The sequence below is a fragment of the Carcharodon carcharias genome, chromosome 1, assembly GCF_017639515.1.
Source record: "Carcharodon carcharias isolate sCarCar2 chromosome 1, sCarCar2.pri, whole genome shotgun sequence".
Classification (NCBI taxonomy): domain Eukaryota; kingdom Metazoa; phylum Chordata; class Chondrichthyes; order Lamniformes; family Lamnidae; genus Carcharodon; species Carcharodon carcharias.
The window spans coordinates 211,099,803-211,115,953 of NC_054467.1; the positions used below are offsets into that span (position 1 = coordinate 211,099,803).

General features: G+C 41.6%; 1 protein-coding gene across 1 annotated transcript in view; it reads left to right on the top strand.

The window, feature by feature from the left end:
- The window catches only part of slc45a2 (solute carrier family 45 member 2), a 58,121-nt gene that overhangs the window by 18,503 nt on the left and 23,467 nt on the right, over positions 1-16,151 (top strand). Inside the window, exon 5 of the mRNA XM_041183421.1 lies at positions 4,661-4,784. Within this exon, the coding sequence (XP_041039355.1) occupies positions 4,661-4,784 (124 nt within the window). The remainder of the gene's footprint in view (positions 1-4,660; positions 4,785-16,151) is intronic.

A 16,151-nucleotide genomic window follows, 5' to 3' on the forward strand; every position in this document is an offset into this window, starting at 1 on the left:
GGAAAGTAGTAATTGTGCAACATGGTAATCAAACTGTTAGGGTACGTTCTTCACGGTTAATTGGTACTGACTATACCTTTACAGGTTCTGAACAGGACATAGAATGCGAGGAGGCACCATGCACTTCACATACACTGGGTAGTTATGAGGAGCAAATGACAGCAGATATAGGGTTGACTATGAACAAAGTAATACTGAGGTACAGGACAATGCTATTCGTCCAAAAGGGCAATTACCCCAAAGTAGGAACAAAGGTAATGTACATACCAGAAGGGAGCAGTGTGTGGAGGGATGCCACTATCATAAGGAGAGCAGGAAAGGCAACTGGTAGATACAAACATTGGCTAAATGTGCAGGAAGAAGGACAGGAGACAAGACCTATTGATTGGCAATCGGAGGTAACGATGTGGAAACCCAGAAAGCACAGTATGAGCTCTGACAGTGGACCAGAAATTGGTCATGACCCTAGAAAAAGATCACGGACTTGCGAACGGAGGATAATCGTATAGTAGCAGTCCAGAAAGAGAAAGGAATGTGATTAGAGGCTGTAGCTTAACAAGGAGGACTAGAAAGCAAGCTAGCAATCTCAGTAGAAGTAGAAGTCCTTATGACAGAGATTCTAGTAGCTGTTAATAAATTGGAAAGTAAGCTGATAAAGGAAGCCAAACGGAAAGGGTTAGAAAGTTGGAAGGAATTTGGGGTATATTCTGAAATACCTGACCGAGGACAGCCAGCTTTATCTCACAGATGGATCTGTACAGAAAAGGTACCCCCAGCCTGCATATATAAGGCCAAAGTGAGATTGGTAGCCCGAGGCTTTGAAGAGAGACTAGGAGATCAAGATGTCAGAGTGGACTCGCCTACTGCAGGGAAAATGAGTTTGAAGATTTTTTTTAGTTATTTTGGCATCCTATTCCTGGGAGTGCAAATCTATTGAGATAAAGGCTGCGTTTTTACAGGAGGAGAAGTTTCAAAGGGAAGTTTTTTTTTTGAAACCATCCAAAGAAGCCAGGGATGTAGAAGGAAAGCTATAGAAATTGAAAAAGTGTGTTTATGGATTGAATGATGCAGCAAGAGTATGGTATTTTTCCATGAGGTCTGTCTTGTTGAAAATAGCTTGCATTCAGTTAAAGGCAGACCCCGCGATGTTCTGCTGGTACCATAAGGAGAAACTAGCTGGGATCTTTATCATGCATGTTGATGATTTCCTGTGGGGAGGATCTGTAGAATTTGAACAATGGGTAATCAAGAAGATAAAGAAGGAATTCCAGGTCGGACGTCAGGCTTCTGGGGCCTTTAAATACATAGGTTTAGACATTAAGCAGAGCAAGTTAGGAGTGACATTGAATCAACAATCTTAGCTAGAAAATGTTAATTATGTCCCAATAACTCATGGTAGATCCTCACAAAAAGAGGATTGTGCTACCAAGGAAGAAATGTAACAGTTGAAAAGTTTGATTGGGCAGTTGAACTGGTTGTGCACTCAGACTAGGCCTGATGCTAGTTATGATGTGTTGGAGCTGAGTACCATGATGAAACATGCTACAGTTGAGCAAGCTCTGAGAGCAAATAAAACACTTAAAATTAAATTCTGAGAGATGTGTCCTCAAGTTTCCAGCCTTGGGTGATCCAGAAGATATGAGGTTGGTCATTTTTAGTGTTACTTCACATGCCAATCTTGCATGTGGGTACACTAGCACAGCAGCGTTATCATATTCTTGGTGGGAAAGAATGATAAATGTTGCCCACTGGCTTGGGAGACCAAGAAGATAAAAAGGGCAGTGAAAAGCACCTTAGCTACTGAAACATTAGCCTTAGTAGAAACATTAGATATGGGGGTTTACTTATCCAATATATTGACAGAAATATTATATAAGGGGCAACGTGGGAAAAGTTTGCCCATGGAATGTAAAGTTGATAACTGGTCTCTTTGGGACAACCTTCATTTCACGAAAAGTGTCACCGGAAAAAAGACTACCAATAGACCTAGACAGCATAAAGATGTTAGAGAGAAAAGAGATCTCTAAGATAAAATGGGTTGAGACAAGTCACCAACTATCAGACTGTTTTACAAAAGGAATTGCTTGCTCTAAGAAGTTATTAAATGTGTTGGAAGAGGTGTGTCTTATAATGATGCAATGAAAAATTGTTTTTGTTTTATGTGTGTGTGTGTGTATGGTGGAAATACGTGACATTGTTTCCTTCTGTTGGTTTAAAAAGTGTTCAAGTTTTTTTAGTTTTAACTAAAAAAAGAGGGGAATCTGTTAATATGGCAATCATTTTGTTAAAATCAATTGCTAGGTAAACAAGTGATGGGCATTAATTATCCCAACTGAATAGAATAAAAAGGTACAGCTGGAACACTGTGTGGAAGCTGCTAGGAAGTTAGTAGCACTGAGGAGTTGTCTTGGAAATACACCAGCTTTAACCAAGAGACTAGCCTGGATTAATTCTTCCACCACAACCTCTTATTATGAGTAACAACATGCAATGAAAGCCAAGCTCCCACATGAAATGTGATTGTATAGACCATTGAGGGTCTTAAACAACACTTATGCTGCCTTTTCATCACTCTATTAGAGGCATAAAGTATCAGTTATGACATTGAGGATTATAATGTAAACGGATGAATCTGAGTGATAGTTTAATCTGCTTCTCCTTGTTCACCAGATGCAATCAGGACACTTCATGTATCTTGTGGGGGGGACCATATGTGTCGGAAATGTCGCCAACTGCTTGAGCTTAGGGTTTCTGAGCCTGAGGGGTAGTTGGAGTCATTGTGGAGCATCGAGGAAGAAGAGAGGTCCCTGGATCATACATTCCAGGAGTGGCCACTCACCAGCAGAGAGTTCTGATGGCCACCTATTACCAAACTGAAGTCAGTACACATCTCACTGGGAGGCCATCAGAGACTTTCACTGCATTTATTTTAAAGTTAACCTTTATAGGATTCCTTGTGCTGGTTCTAGTTCTTTACTATAATCTAGCTGCAGGGCCCTTAATATTACCATGGACTCTCCTGGACCTCTAGGATGCTGCCTGCTCCCTTCAGCAAGGCAGCAGCAGTGCCCCCCCCCCCACAACATGGTTAGTGTCTACCTTTACCATTGGCACCAGACAGGCAGCTCCCGCCTTCTAGAGCCCCTTAGCACCATTAATTTGTCACAGAGCTTGCCTCCTAGATGATCAGGCCAGTTTCATTTTTAAAATAGTGTTGCGTGAGGGTTGAGGTTGGGACTAGTAATGCATCAGAGTATCAGGTTCCTGACCCCATATTAAAAATCCACCCATATATCTTTGAAAGGGCTTGACAGGTTAGGTACTAAGAAAATGATTCCACTGGGAACCTAAAACATGGGGTCTCAAAATGAAGGGTCAGCCATTAGGATTGAGATGAAGTGAAATTTCTTGATTTAAAGGATTGTGACTCTTTAGAATTCCCTACCATGAGATCAGTGGATGTTCAGTCAATTGATTATATTCAAGACAGAGATTGGGTACTAAGGGAAGGTGGAGTTGAGGTAGAGGGGTCAGCCATGATCTTGAATAGCAGAGCAGATCAAAGGGTCAAATGGCCTATTCCAGCTTGTCAAGGAGATATAATCATTTTCATAGTGTTATTGGAATTTATCGTAAAATAGAGTAATGTTGAGATGTGTCTGTGCGCATGTGTGCGTGTGCGTGCGTGAGATTTAATTGACTTAAAGGCAGCTAGTCTGGGTGCTTTGATCTGAGAGAGGTTAGGTTTCAAATGTTGATAAGATAAACTTAGGGAAGTTTAGAAACATAGGTGTTAAGGGAACATTTGTATTTTGAAATAAACCAGACCTGGATTGTTTTCAAAGGAGGGGTGAAATGTGCCACCTAGCCAAGTGAAGTTTAGAAATAGTGTGTTTATTTTTCCCAAAGATTACGGTAAAACTTGATGCTATGAGAGGGTTTTATTATCAGGGAGATAAAGTTCAAAGTCATAGTGAAAAAATGGGTATTTGCATTCAAAGAGAAATCTAAGTATAAAGAAGGAGCAAGGGCTGTGTGTAAGGGAAGGCATTTTACGATCTTACAAGTGTGTGAAAAGCATTTGGCATCTACGCCTCAAGCTGCTGTCTTCAAAGGACTGAAGTTAAGAAAACTTGGAAGTTGACTTGTTCATGGTATCATGTTTCTTTACCTGGGTCTTTTAAAATATGTGTCCTACTGTTGCTTTAACAAAAGTGTAACTGGGAGTTAGATTGATTAGGGGATTTAGAAATTATCATAGTAATTTGTAGATCTATATATGTATTTAAAGTCAATTATTCAATTAATAAATGTTTAATCTAGTTTTGTAAAAAAACTATAAGACTTGGTCTTATTACCACAGACTTCAGGGCACACATCTTAAAGTTTGTACAAATTGCAAAACAAGTTGTGGCAGTTGTTGCAAGTTTCCCTTTGGGATTTGAATAACTCAACATTTACCATCAGCGGTCCCATAACAAGTTCCTATTTCCTATGTTCTTAGGTTCATTAATCCTAGTTGGATCCAATAATCATGACTTGTAAGTGTTTAATTAAAAAATCTGTCCTCCATACTTTTGATTTTTTTCATTTTGCTCATGAAGAGAATCAACACCATATATTCATATTTTTACTTAATCTTTTTATTTAAATCTTCCAGGTGGTATATAATGGTGATCCATATGCAGAACACAACTCTACCTCATATATTACTTATGAGCAAGGTGTTGAAGCAGGATGCTGGGGTTTGTGCATTAATGCCATATTTTCAGCAATTTATTCATGTAAGTCCTTGAGATTGAATCCTTCACTCTGTTTTCTTCATGCTAAGTGTCTCTTTGCTTTACTGATATTGAGAGTCTTTTCTGCTTAAGCTCTTACTTAAATATGTCAATCCATAGGTTTGCAGCTAAGCACACATTCATAATTGGGTTTGAAAAATGTCATCAACAATTTTATAAACATTAGTTTGTTCTACCCTTTTGGATCAGGATATTTGCATTTTGATTTTTCGCCATTAATTTTGATTAGTAATTGGTGATTTGTATTCTCAGTCATTTGGCTGAATTCCAATTCAAAATCCATCAGTACTTCCTAATTTTGTAATTTATTAAAATAAAGTCAAAGTAAATTTATGGAAATTTATTTTCTGTTTAAGTCACAGAATCAGAGAATCTTTACAATGCAGAAGGAAGCCATTCAGCCCATAGAATCTGCACTGACTTGCTGAAAGAGCACTCCGAATTCCACTCCCCTGCCTTATCCCTGTAACCTTGCACACTGTCTTTTCAGATAGCAATTCAATTCCCTTTTGAATACCTCGATTGAACCTGCCTCCACCACTCTCTTGGGAAGTTCGTTCCAGACTCCCATCACTTTTACTACTGTTGCCAATTGTTTTGAATCTGTGCCCTCTAGTTCTTGATGCTCTCTTGAGTGGGAACAATTTCTCACTATTTACCCTGTCCATATCCCTCAGGATCTTGAATACCTCTCAGCCTCCCAGCCTTCTTCTTTCCAAGAAAAACAGACTCAATCTCTCCAATCTATCCTCGTAGCTACAGTTGCTTATCCCTGGAATCATTCTTGTGAATTTCCTCTGTACTCTCTCCAATGCCTACACATTGTTCTTCAAGTATGGTGCCCAGAACTGAATGCAGTTCTCCAGATAAGGCCTAATTAGTGTCTTATACAAGTTCAACATGACCTCCTTACTCTTGTACTTAATGCCCCTATTAATAAAGCCTAAGATACTATATGCTTTAATAACTGCTCTCCAACATGCCCTGCCATCCTCAATAACTTATGTATATATTCTTTCTGCACCTCCTTTAGAGTTTCTCCCTTTATTTTATACCGTCTTACCATATTCTTCCTACCAAATTGAATTACCTCAAACTTCTCTGCACTGAACTTCATCTGCCACTTGTCTGCCCAATCCACCAACATACCTATGTCCTTTTGAAGTTCAAGACTATCCTCATCACAGTTGGCAACTGAACTATACCAAAAGTTTCCCTACGAATGAAGTCAAACTGACTGGCCTGTAGTTGTAGGCTTTATCCTTGCATCACTTTTTGAACAAGAGTGTAACATTTGCAATTCTCCAGTCCTCTGGCACCACCCCTGTCCAAGCGGGACAGGAAGATTATCACTAGTGCCTCTGAAATTTACACACACACACTTCCCTCAGTACCCTTGGATGCATCTCTTCTGGTCCTGGTACCTTATCTATTTTAAGTAAAGATAGCCTTTCTAACACCTCCTCCTTCTCAATTTCAATTCTTCTAGTTACCAGTTATCTCCTCTCTCACCTTGCCCTTGGTTGCATCTTCTTCCTTTGTAAAGACAGGTGCAAAATATTCATTTAATACCTTTGCTATTTCTCCTGCCTCTGTGTGCAAGTCCTGTTTTTTCAATCCCTAATCAGCCCTACTTTTTTTTAACCACGCATTTATAATTTATAGGCTTATAGAAGCCACAGAGATTCCCTTTAATGTTAGCTGCCAGTCTCTTTTCATGCTCTCTCCTTGCTTTTCTTATTAGTTTTCTCACTTCCCCTCTGGACCTTCTATACTCGACCTGACTCTTCATTTCTACCTGACATCTGTCACACATGCAATTCTTCCTTTTCATCTTTACCTCTATCTCTCTTGTCATCCAGGACACTCTGGATTTCCTTGTCCTACCTTTCCCTTTCAAGGGAATATACCTTGACATTGCCTCAATACCTTTTCCTTTGAATGTGGCTCATTGTTCAGCCACCATCTTTTTTGGCAATATTTGATTCCAACTCACTCGACTCAGATGCATTCTCATCCCACTGAAGTTAGCTTTCCCCCAATTAATTATTCCTGCTCTGGATTGTTCCTCTTTTCTATGGCCAGCCTAAACCTTATGATACAATGGTCACTGTCCCTTGAATGGTCTCCCAATGATGTTTGGTCCACTAGGGCCAACTCCTTCCCCAGAACCAGATCAATGGACTTTTGAATGGCTTGCTGCATTTTACAGCTGTGATTTGGCCATAAAATTCCACCCTCTATAATTTTTGTACCTCTCAAGTGTCTTTGCAAATTTGTTTCTCCACATCCTTTCCAATAATTGGTGGTCTATATATGACACCAATCAATGTTATTGCACCTTTCTCATTCCTTACCTTTAGCCAGAGAGGCCCCTGACCTCTGTGGAACATTCTCTCTCTCTCTCTCTCTCTCTCTCTCTCTCTCTCTCCAGTACTATAATGCCATCTTTAATCAATATCGCCTCTCCCCCACCTTTTCTTCCTTTCAGTCTGTCCTAAACACCTTGTACCCAGGAATATTTAATTCCCAGTCCTGCCCTTCTTTAAGCCAGGTCTCTGCTGTAGCAGTAATATCATAATTCCATTTGTCAACCTGTGCCTGTAGTTCACCAATCTTATTAACAACATCTCATGCATTCACATACATTAACCCTGATTTAGGCTTTTTAACTTGTCCCCTTATTCTGACTCCGTCTAATAACTTATTAATGCCTATTGTAATTCTATTAATGTCTCCAAGTATTCTGTTTACCTTGATATTACTCTCTGATATATCCTCCTTGTCAGTTAAGACTTCTCTACTTCCCACTGCTTGTTTTTCTCCTCTGCACTCTGAGTTTCACCTTAGGTTTCCATCCCCTGCCAATCTAGTTTAACCCCTCCCCACAAGGACATTAGTCCCAGTCCTGTAAAGGTGTCCTATTTATTATTTCATCTGGTAGCTATAACATCTTATTAAATTGTAATATTGACATTGCATTATCTCTGCTTCCATAGTTTCATGCTTGGGACACTTTTTTTTCACCAGCACTACCCATGCCACTACTAATACGACAGGAGGAGGCAGGACAAGTGCTCAGAGAGACGATGTACATTGATAAAAACAAAAAAACTGCGGATGCTGGAAATCCAAAACAAAAACAGAATTACCTGGAAAAACTCAGCAGGTCTGGCAGCATCGGCGGAGAAGAAAAGAGTTGACATTTCGAGTCCTCATGACCCTTCGACAGAACTTGCGTTCGAGTCCAAGAAAGAGTTGAAATATAAGCTGGTTTAAGGTGTGTGTGTGGGTGGCGGAGAGATAGAGAGACAAAGAGGTGGGGGGGGGGGGGGTGTGGTTGTAGGGACAAACAAGCAGTGATAGAAGCAGATCATCAAAAGATGTCAACGACAATAGTACAATAGAACACATAGGTGTTAAAATTAAAGTTGGTGATATTATCTAAACGAATGTGCTAATTAAGAATGGATGGTAGGGCACTCAAGGTATAGCTCTAGTGGTGTTTTTTTTATATAATGGAAATAGGTGGGAAAAGGAAAATCTTTATAATTTATTGGAAAAAAAAGGGAAGGGGGAAACAGAAAGGGGGTGGGGATGGGGGAGGGAGCTCACGACCTAAAGTTGTTGAATTCAATATTCAGTCCGGAAGGCTGTAAAGTCCCTAGTCGGAAGATGAGGTGTTGTTCCTCCAGTTTGCGTTGGGACTTCACTGGAACAATGCAGCAAGCCAAGGACAGACATGTGGGCAAGAGAGCAGGGTGGAGTGTTGAAATGGCAAGCGACAGGGAGGTTTGGGTCATTCTTGCGGACAGACCGCAGGTGTTCTGCAAAGTGGTCGCCCAGTTTACGTTTGGTCTCTCCAATGTAGAGGAGACCACATTGGGAGCAACGAATGCAGTAGACTAAGTTGGGGGAAATGCAAGTGAAATGCTGCTTCACTTGAAAGGAGTGTTTGGGTCCTTGGACGGTGAGGAGAGAGGAAGTGAAGGGGCAGGTGTTGCATCTTTTGCGTGGGCATGGGGTGGTGCCATAGGAGGGGGTTGAGGAGTAGGGGGTGATGGAGGAGTGGACCAGGGTGTCCCGGAGGGAGCGATCCCTACGGAATGCCGATAAGGGGGGTGAAGGGAAGATGTGTTTGGTGGTGGCATCATGCATTTCACTTGCATTTCCCCCAACTTAGTCTACTGCATTCGTTGCTCCCAATGTGGTCTCCTCTACATTGGAGAGACCAAACGTAAACTGGGCGACCGCTTTGCAGAACACCTGCGGTCTGTCCGCAAGAATGACCCAAACCTCCCTGTCGCTTGCCATTTCAACACTCCACCCTGCTCTCTTGCCCACATGTCTGTCCTTGGCTTGCTGCATTGTTCCAGTGAAGCCCAACGCAAACTGGAGGAACAACACCTCATCTTCTGACTAGGGACTTTACAGCCTTCCGGACTGAATATCGAATTCAACAACTTTAGGTCGTAAGCTCCCTCCCCCATCCCCACCCCCTTTCTGTTTCCCCCTTCCCTTTTTTTCCAATAAATTATAAAGATTTTCCTTTTCCCTCCTATTTCCATTATATAAAAAAAACACCACTAGAGCTATACCTTGAGTGCCCTACCATCCATTCTTAATTAGCACATTCGTTTAGATAATATCACCAACTTTAATTTTAACACCTATGTGTTCTATTGTACTATTGTCGTTGACATCTTTTGATGATCTGCTTCTATCACTGCTTGTTTGTCCCTACAACCACACCCCCCCCCCGACCTCTTTGTCTCTCTATCTCTCCGCCCCACACACACACACCTTAAACCAGCTTATATTTCAACTCTTTCTTGGACTCGAACGCAAGTTCTGTCGAAGAGTCATGAGGACTCGAAACGTCAACTCTTCTCCGCCGATGCTGCCAGACCTGCTGAGTTTTTCCAGGTAATTCTGTTTTTGAGACGATGTACATTGTTGGGTTCTTATGCTCCATTCTCCATGACATTTTCCGTGAACAGACAAACTTGTATTTCTCTAGCACGCTTGCACTCAGATATCTCAGAGTGATCGATAGGAAAGGACACCAGGGGTAGGAGGAAAGAATCACCAGGAGCAAAAATACATTCAACAGAGAGGAAAGTTTTGAAGGCAAGTAGGATTGTATAATGCCAAGGGAAGGTTTCCCAGAAGAGGAGGGGAAGGCTGTTGAAAGTGAAGCAGAAGGAATGGTAAATGAGCAGTAGGCCTTTACTGACAGACTGGAGGGTCAATATGAAGATGTGTGGTTATGGTAAATCACAAAGAGAAGAAATAAAAAGGCAGTAGAGGGATTTAAAGTTCAAGAAGAGAATCTTCTGGGACATTTAATAGAGATGCACCAAAGGAATATTATGGATAAGGGCATAAAATAGACCAAAGCCTTCTCTTGAATTTTCTTTTTTATTTGGTCATGAGATGTGGGCGTCCAACATTATTGCCCATCTCTAATTACCCTTGAGAAGGTGGTGGTGAGCTGCCTTCTTAATCTGCTGCAGTCCATGTGGTGTAGGTACACCCACAGTGCTGTTAGGGAGGGAGTCCCAGGATTTTGGTCTAGAGACAATGAAAGGATGGCAACGTATTTCCACGTCAAGTGGGCTGCTTTGTCCTGGAAAGATTCGAGTTTCTTAAATTCTGTCAGAGGTGCAATCTTCCAGGCAAGTGGGGAGTATTCCATCACATTCCTGACTTGTGCCTTGTGTCTTGTATGGACTGGTTTTGGTGAGACAGGAAGCGAGTTACACGTCACAGAGTCCCCATTCTCTGACCTGCTTTTATAGGTGCAGTATTTATATGGCTGGTCCAGTTCAATTGCTGGCCAATATCCCAGGATGTAGGGGATTCAACAATGATAATGCTATTGAATTTCAAGGGGTGATGATTAGATTCTCTCTTGTTGGGCATGGTTATTGTGTGACACTTGTATGGCACGAATGTTACGTGCCACCTATCAGCACAAGCCTGAACGTTGTTCAGGTCTTGCTGTATTTGGACATGGATTGCTTCAGTATCTGAGCAGTCATGAATGGTGCTGAACATGTGCAATTATCAATGATTGCTAAATTCTGACCTTATGATGGAGGCAAAGTTATTGATGAACCATCTGAAAATGTTTGGACCTGGCACACTACCCTGAAGAACTCGTGCTGCAATGTTCTGGGACTGAGATGATCGCCACAATCATTTTTCTTTGTGCTAAGTATGATTCCAATCAATGGAGAATTTTCCTGATTCTGATTGGCTTCAGGTTTGCTATGGCTCCTTGATGCTTGATCAAACCCTGCCTTGGTGTCAAGGGCAGTCACTGTCACCTCACCTCTTGAAATCAATTCTTCTGTCCTCCGGAGGCCCCCAGCATCACAGATGCCGGTCTTCAGGCAACTCAATTCGCTCCATGTCATATCAAGAAACGGCTGAAGGCACTGGATACCACAAAGACTAAAGGCCCTGACAATATTCCAGCAATAGTACTGAAGACTTGTGCTCCAGAACTTGCTGCGCCCCTAGCTAAGATGTTCCAGTACAACACTGGCATCTACCCAGCTATGTGAAAAATTGCCCAGGTATGTCCTGTACACAAAAAGCAGGACAAATCCAACCCGGCTATTTACCACCCAATCAGTCTACTCTCGATCATCAAAGTAATGGAAGGGGTCATCAACAGTAGTATCAAGTGGCACTTGCTTAGCAATAACCTTCCCACTGATGCCCAGTTTGGGTTCCACCAGGGCCACTTAGCTCCTGACCTTGTTACAGCCTTGGTTCAAACATGGACTAAAGAGCTGAACTCGTCAGGTGAGGTGAGAGTGACTGTCCTTGACATCAAGGCTGTATTTGACCGAGTATGGCATTAAGGAGCCCTAGAAAAACTGGAGTCAATAGGAATTAAGGGAAAAACTCTCTGCTGGTTGGAGTCATACTTAGCACAGAGGAAGATGGTTGTGACTGTTGGAGGTCAGTCATCTCAGCTCCACTGCAGGAGTTCCTCAGTGTACTGTCCTGGGCCTAAACATCTTCAGCTGCTTCGTCAATGACCTTCCTTCCATCATAAGATTAGAAGTGGGGATATTTGCTGATGATTGTACAATGTTCAGCATCATTCACGACGACTCAGATACTGAAGCAGTCCATGTCCCAATGCAGCAAGAACCTGGACAATATCCAGGCCTGGACTGACAAGTGGCAAGTAACATTTGCGCCACACGAGTGTCAGTCAATGACCATCTCCAACACAAGAGAATCCAACCATTGCCATTTGATGTTCAATTACATTACCATCACTGAATCCCCCACTATCAATGTCCTGGGGATTACCATTGACCAGAAACTGAACTAGACTAGCTATATAAATACTCTCTCTCAACAAGAGCAGGTCAGAGACTGGGAGTCATCCAACAAATAATTCACCTTATGACTCCTCAAAGCCTGTCCGCCATCCACAAGGCACTAGTCAGGAGTGTGATCGAATACTCTCCACTTGTCTGGATGAGTGCATTTGCCACAACACTCAAAATTCTTGACACCATTCAGGATAAAGCAGCCCACTTGATTGGCACCACATCCACAAACATTCACTCCCCCCACCACCGACGCACAGTGGCTGCAGTGTGTACTATTTACAAAATGCACTGCAGGAATTCACCAAGGCTTCTTCGACAGCACCTTCCAAACCCACGACCACTACCATCTAGAAGGACAAGGGCAGTAGATAGATGGGAATACCACCACCTGAAAGTTCCCCTCCAAGCCCCACACCATCCTGACTCAGAAATATATCGCTATTCCTTCACTGTCGTGGGGTGAAAATCCTGGAACTCCCTTCCTAACAGCACTGTGGATGTATCTACACCACATGGACTGCAGCTGTTTAAGAAGGCAGCTCAGCACCACCTTCTGAAGGGCAACTAGGGATGGGCACTAAATGCTGGCCCAGCCAGCGAAGCCCACATCCCTTGAATGAATAAAAAAAATGTTTGGACCAGCTGTAATGAGGTCAGGAACTGAGTGGCCCTGGTGGATCTGCAACTTATTGTCAGTGAGCAGGTTGTTGTTGTATAAGTGCCACTTGACAGCATTGTTGATGATCAAGAGCAGACTGATGCGGCATAATTGGCTGGATTGGATTTGTCCTGCTTCTTGAATGAAGCTGTCTTTGTTATTATGCTTGATGTGGAGAGTGTGATGATGTTACAGGCTTTAGTGGGGTTTGGCCTAAATAGCCAAGTGGTTATGGTACTGGGTTTGTAACCCTAAGATTAAGAGATCAAGAGTTCAAATCTCACAATGGCAAACTATGAAACAATGTAACTTCATCTGAAACAGATGGAAACAGGTTTACTCAAAAGAGTATCAAGAGTTCAAATCTCACTATGAAACAATGTAACTTCATCTGAATAGGAACAGATGGAAACATGTTTGTACTCGAAAGAGTTACAGGCTTTAGTGCTGGTATTTTTGCATGACCTATAGATTTTGACTGACAGAAGTTGGGAGAAATTTTGGAAAAAACAGCCACAAGGAGAAGTCTTTTTTTGAAAGAAAACCTTTCTGACTCTGTGAAATGTACGGACTACCAATTAACTAATTATGTAAGTTGCATTTTGGAATTTATGTATCATTCCCATTATGCCTTCAAATCTCTGTGGATGAGGAAATACCATACATAAATCAGACAGATATTCATCAGGCTAAAACAGTTACTTAACTTTGGTTACAAAATTGGGTAGAGCTATAAATTACAGTGAATTGGAGCAGTACTAGATTAACATTGATATTTATAAACACACTGTTGATCAGTGCTCTCCAGCATTTATAACTGTTTCTTAAAATTAAAACAAAGTCTTCAGTACTGCCACAATGGTTAAAAGCTCAGTTTTCTCATAGTCCTTGGTAATAAAATTCTCTCATAGTCCTTAGTAATAAAAATATTATCTCAAACTGTATCATCCTGCCTAAATATTGACATAAATATGTGAGCCACAAATTCACAGACCTCTTTTCACAGGATAATTTTGGATAAGGACAGCCATTCAGCCCATCTTAATTTGTATATCCGGAGACATTTTAAATGCCGTCCATTTCACTGTCCAATTGTTTCTTTAATTATTCCTGGCTTGTCACCTCTGCTATGCTTCCTGAAAGTCTGTTCCCTAAGTTGGTCACCCTTCGAATGTAGAATTTCTTGACCTCAGTCCTAAATTTACCTTTTTCTAGTCTGAACCTATGTCACATTATCCTTCTCTTGTAAGGTAATTTACCTATTTTGAATCACTTAGACAACCTGACAAGGAGGTTGCTAAATCTATCAAAATTCTCTTCATAACTTATCACATTGACACTAGGAGGCAACCTTATGATTATTCTCTGCACTATCTCTAGAGTTTGAAACTCAATCTTGCATCCTGATGAACAGAAACGGGCACAGTAATGATGTGGTCAGAGCACTCAGAATCACAGAATTTTAACGGCACAGAAGGAGACCATTCGGCCCATCTCATCTGCACTGGCTCTCCAAATGAGCATTATGACCTAGTACCATTGTCCTGCCTTTTCCCCATACCCCTGCACATAGTTTCCAGAGACCATTTGGCCCATCTTGTCTGCACTGGCTCTCCAAATGAGCACTATGACCTAGTGCCATTGTCCTGCTTTTTTCCCCATACCCCTGTGCATGGTTTCTATTCAAATAATAATCTAATGCCCCCTTGAATGCCTTGGTTGAACCTGCCTCCACTACACTTCCAGGCAGTGCATTCCAGACCCAAACCACTCGCTGGTTGAAAAAGTTTTTTCTCACATCACATTTGGTACTTTTGCAAATCACTAAATATGTGCCCTCTCATTCTTGATCCTTTTACAAATGGGAACTGCTTCTCCCTATCTACTCTGTCCAGCCCCCTCATGATTTTGAACATCTCTATCAAATCTCCTCTCAGCCACCTTCTCTCCAAGGAGAACAGTCCCAACCTTTCCAATCTATCTTCGTAGCTGAAGTTTCTCAACCTTGGAACTATTCTTGTAAACCACTTTCACAGATTCTCCAATGTGTTCGCATCCTTCCAATAGTGTGGCACCCAGAACTGTACACAATACTCCAGCTGAGGACTAACGAGTGTCTTATATAAATTCAACATAATTTCCTTGCTCTTGCACTCTATGTCCCTATTAATAAAGCCCAGGATACTATATGTTTTGCTAACTGCTCTCTCCACCTGCCCTGCCACCTCCAGTGATCTATGCACATATACACCCAAGTCTTGCTGCTCCTGCACCCCCTTCACAATTTCACCCCTTATTTTATATTGTTTGTCCATGTTCTTTCTACCAAAATGCATCACATCACACTTTTCAGGATTGAGCTTCATTTGCCACTTATCTGCTCACTCCACCAACTTATCTGTGTCCTTTTGAAGTTCTACACTGTCCTCCTTGCAGTTTACGACACTCCCAGGCTTTGTATCATCCGCAAACTTTGAAATTGCCCCCTTCACACCAAGGTCTGGATCATTAATATATATCAGGAAAAGCAAAGTTCCCCCCTGGGGAACTCTACGAAGGGTCATGAGGACTCGAAACGTCAACTCTTTTCTTCTCCGCCGATGCTGCCAGACCTGCTGAGTTTTTCCAGGTAATTCTGTTTTTGTTTTGGATTTCCAGCATCCGCAGTTTTTTTGTTTTTAACTCTACTACAAACCTTCCTCCAGCCCAAAAAATATCCATGACCATTACTCTCTGCTTCCTATTTTTCAGCCAAATTTGTTTCCAAGTTGCTACTGCCCCTTTTATTCCACAAGCAATAATTTTTCTCAAAGCCTGTTGTGTGGCACTGTATCAAATGCCTTTTGAATGTCCATATACACCACTTCAGCAGCATTACCCTCATCTTTTTCTGTTATCTCTTCAAAAATCCTTTAGAAATCCTTGCTGGTTCTTCCTTATCAATCCATATTTTTCCATATGACTACTAATTCTATCCTGAATAATTGTCTCTAGAATCTTATCCACCACTGAAATTAATTGCTGGGCTTATCCTTACAAACCTTTTTGAATAAGGGCATAACGTTTGCAATTCTCCTGTCCTCTGGCACCTCCACCTGAGTCTAGGGAAGATTGAAGAATAATGGCCAGTGCCCCTGCAATTTCTCATTTCCTTCCAAATCCTTGGATGCATCTCATCGGTCCCAGCACCTTGCCAAATTTAAGTACTGACATTCTATTCAACACTTCCTCCTTAAAATTTTGAACCCTTCTAGTGATAGAGTTTCCTTGTCTTTCACCATGTCTGGGTAACATCTACCTTTTTAGTAAAGACAGGTGCAAAGATTTCAT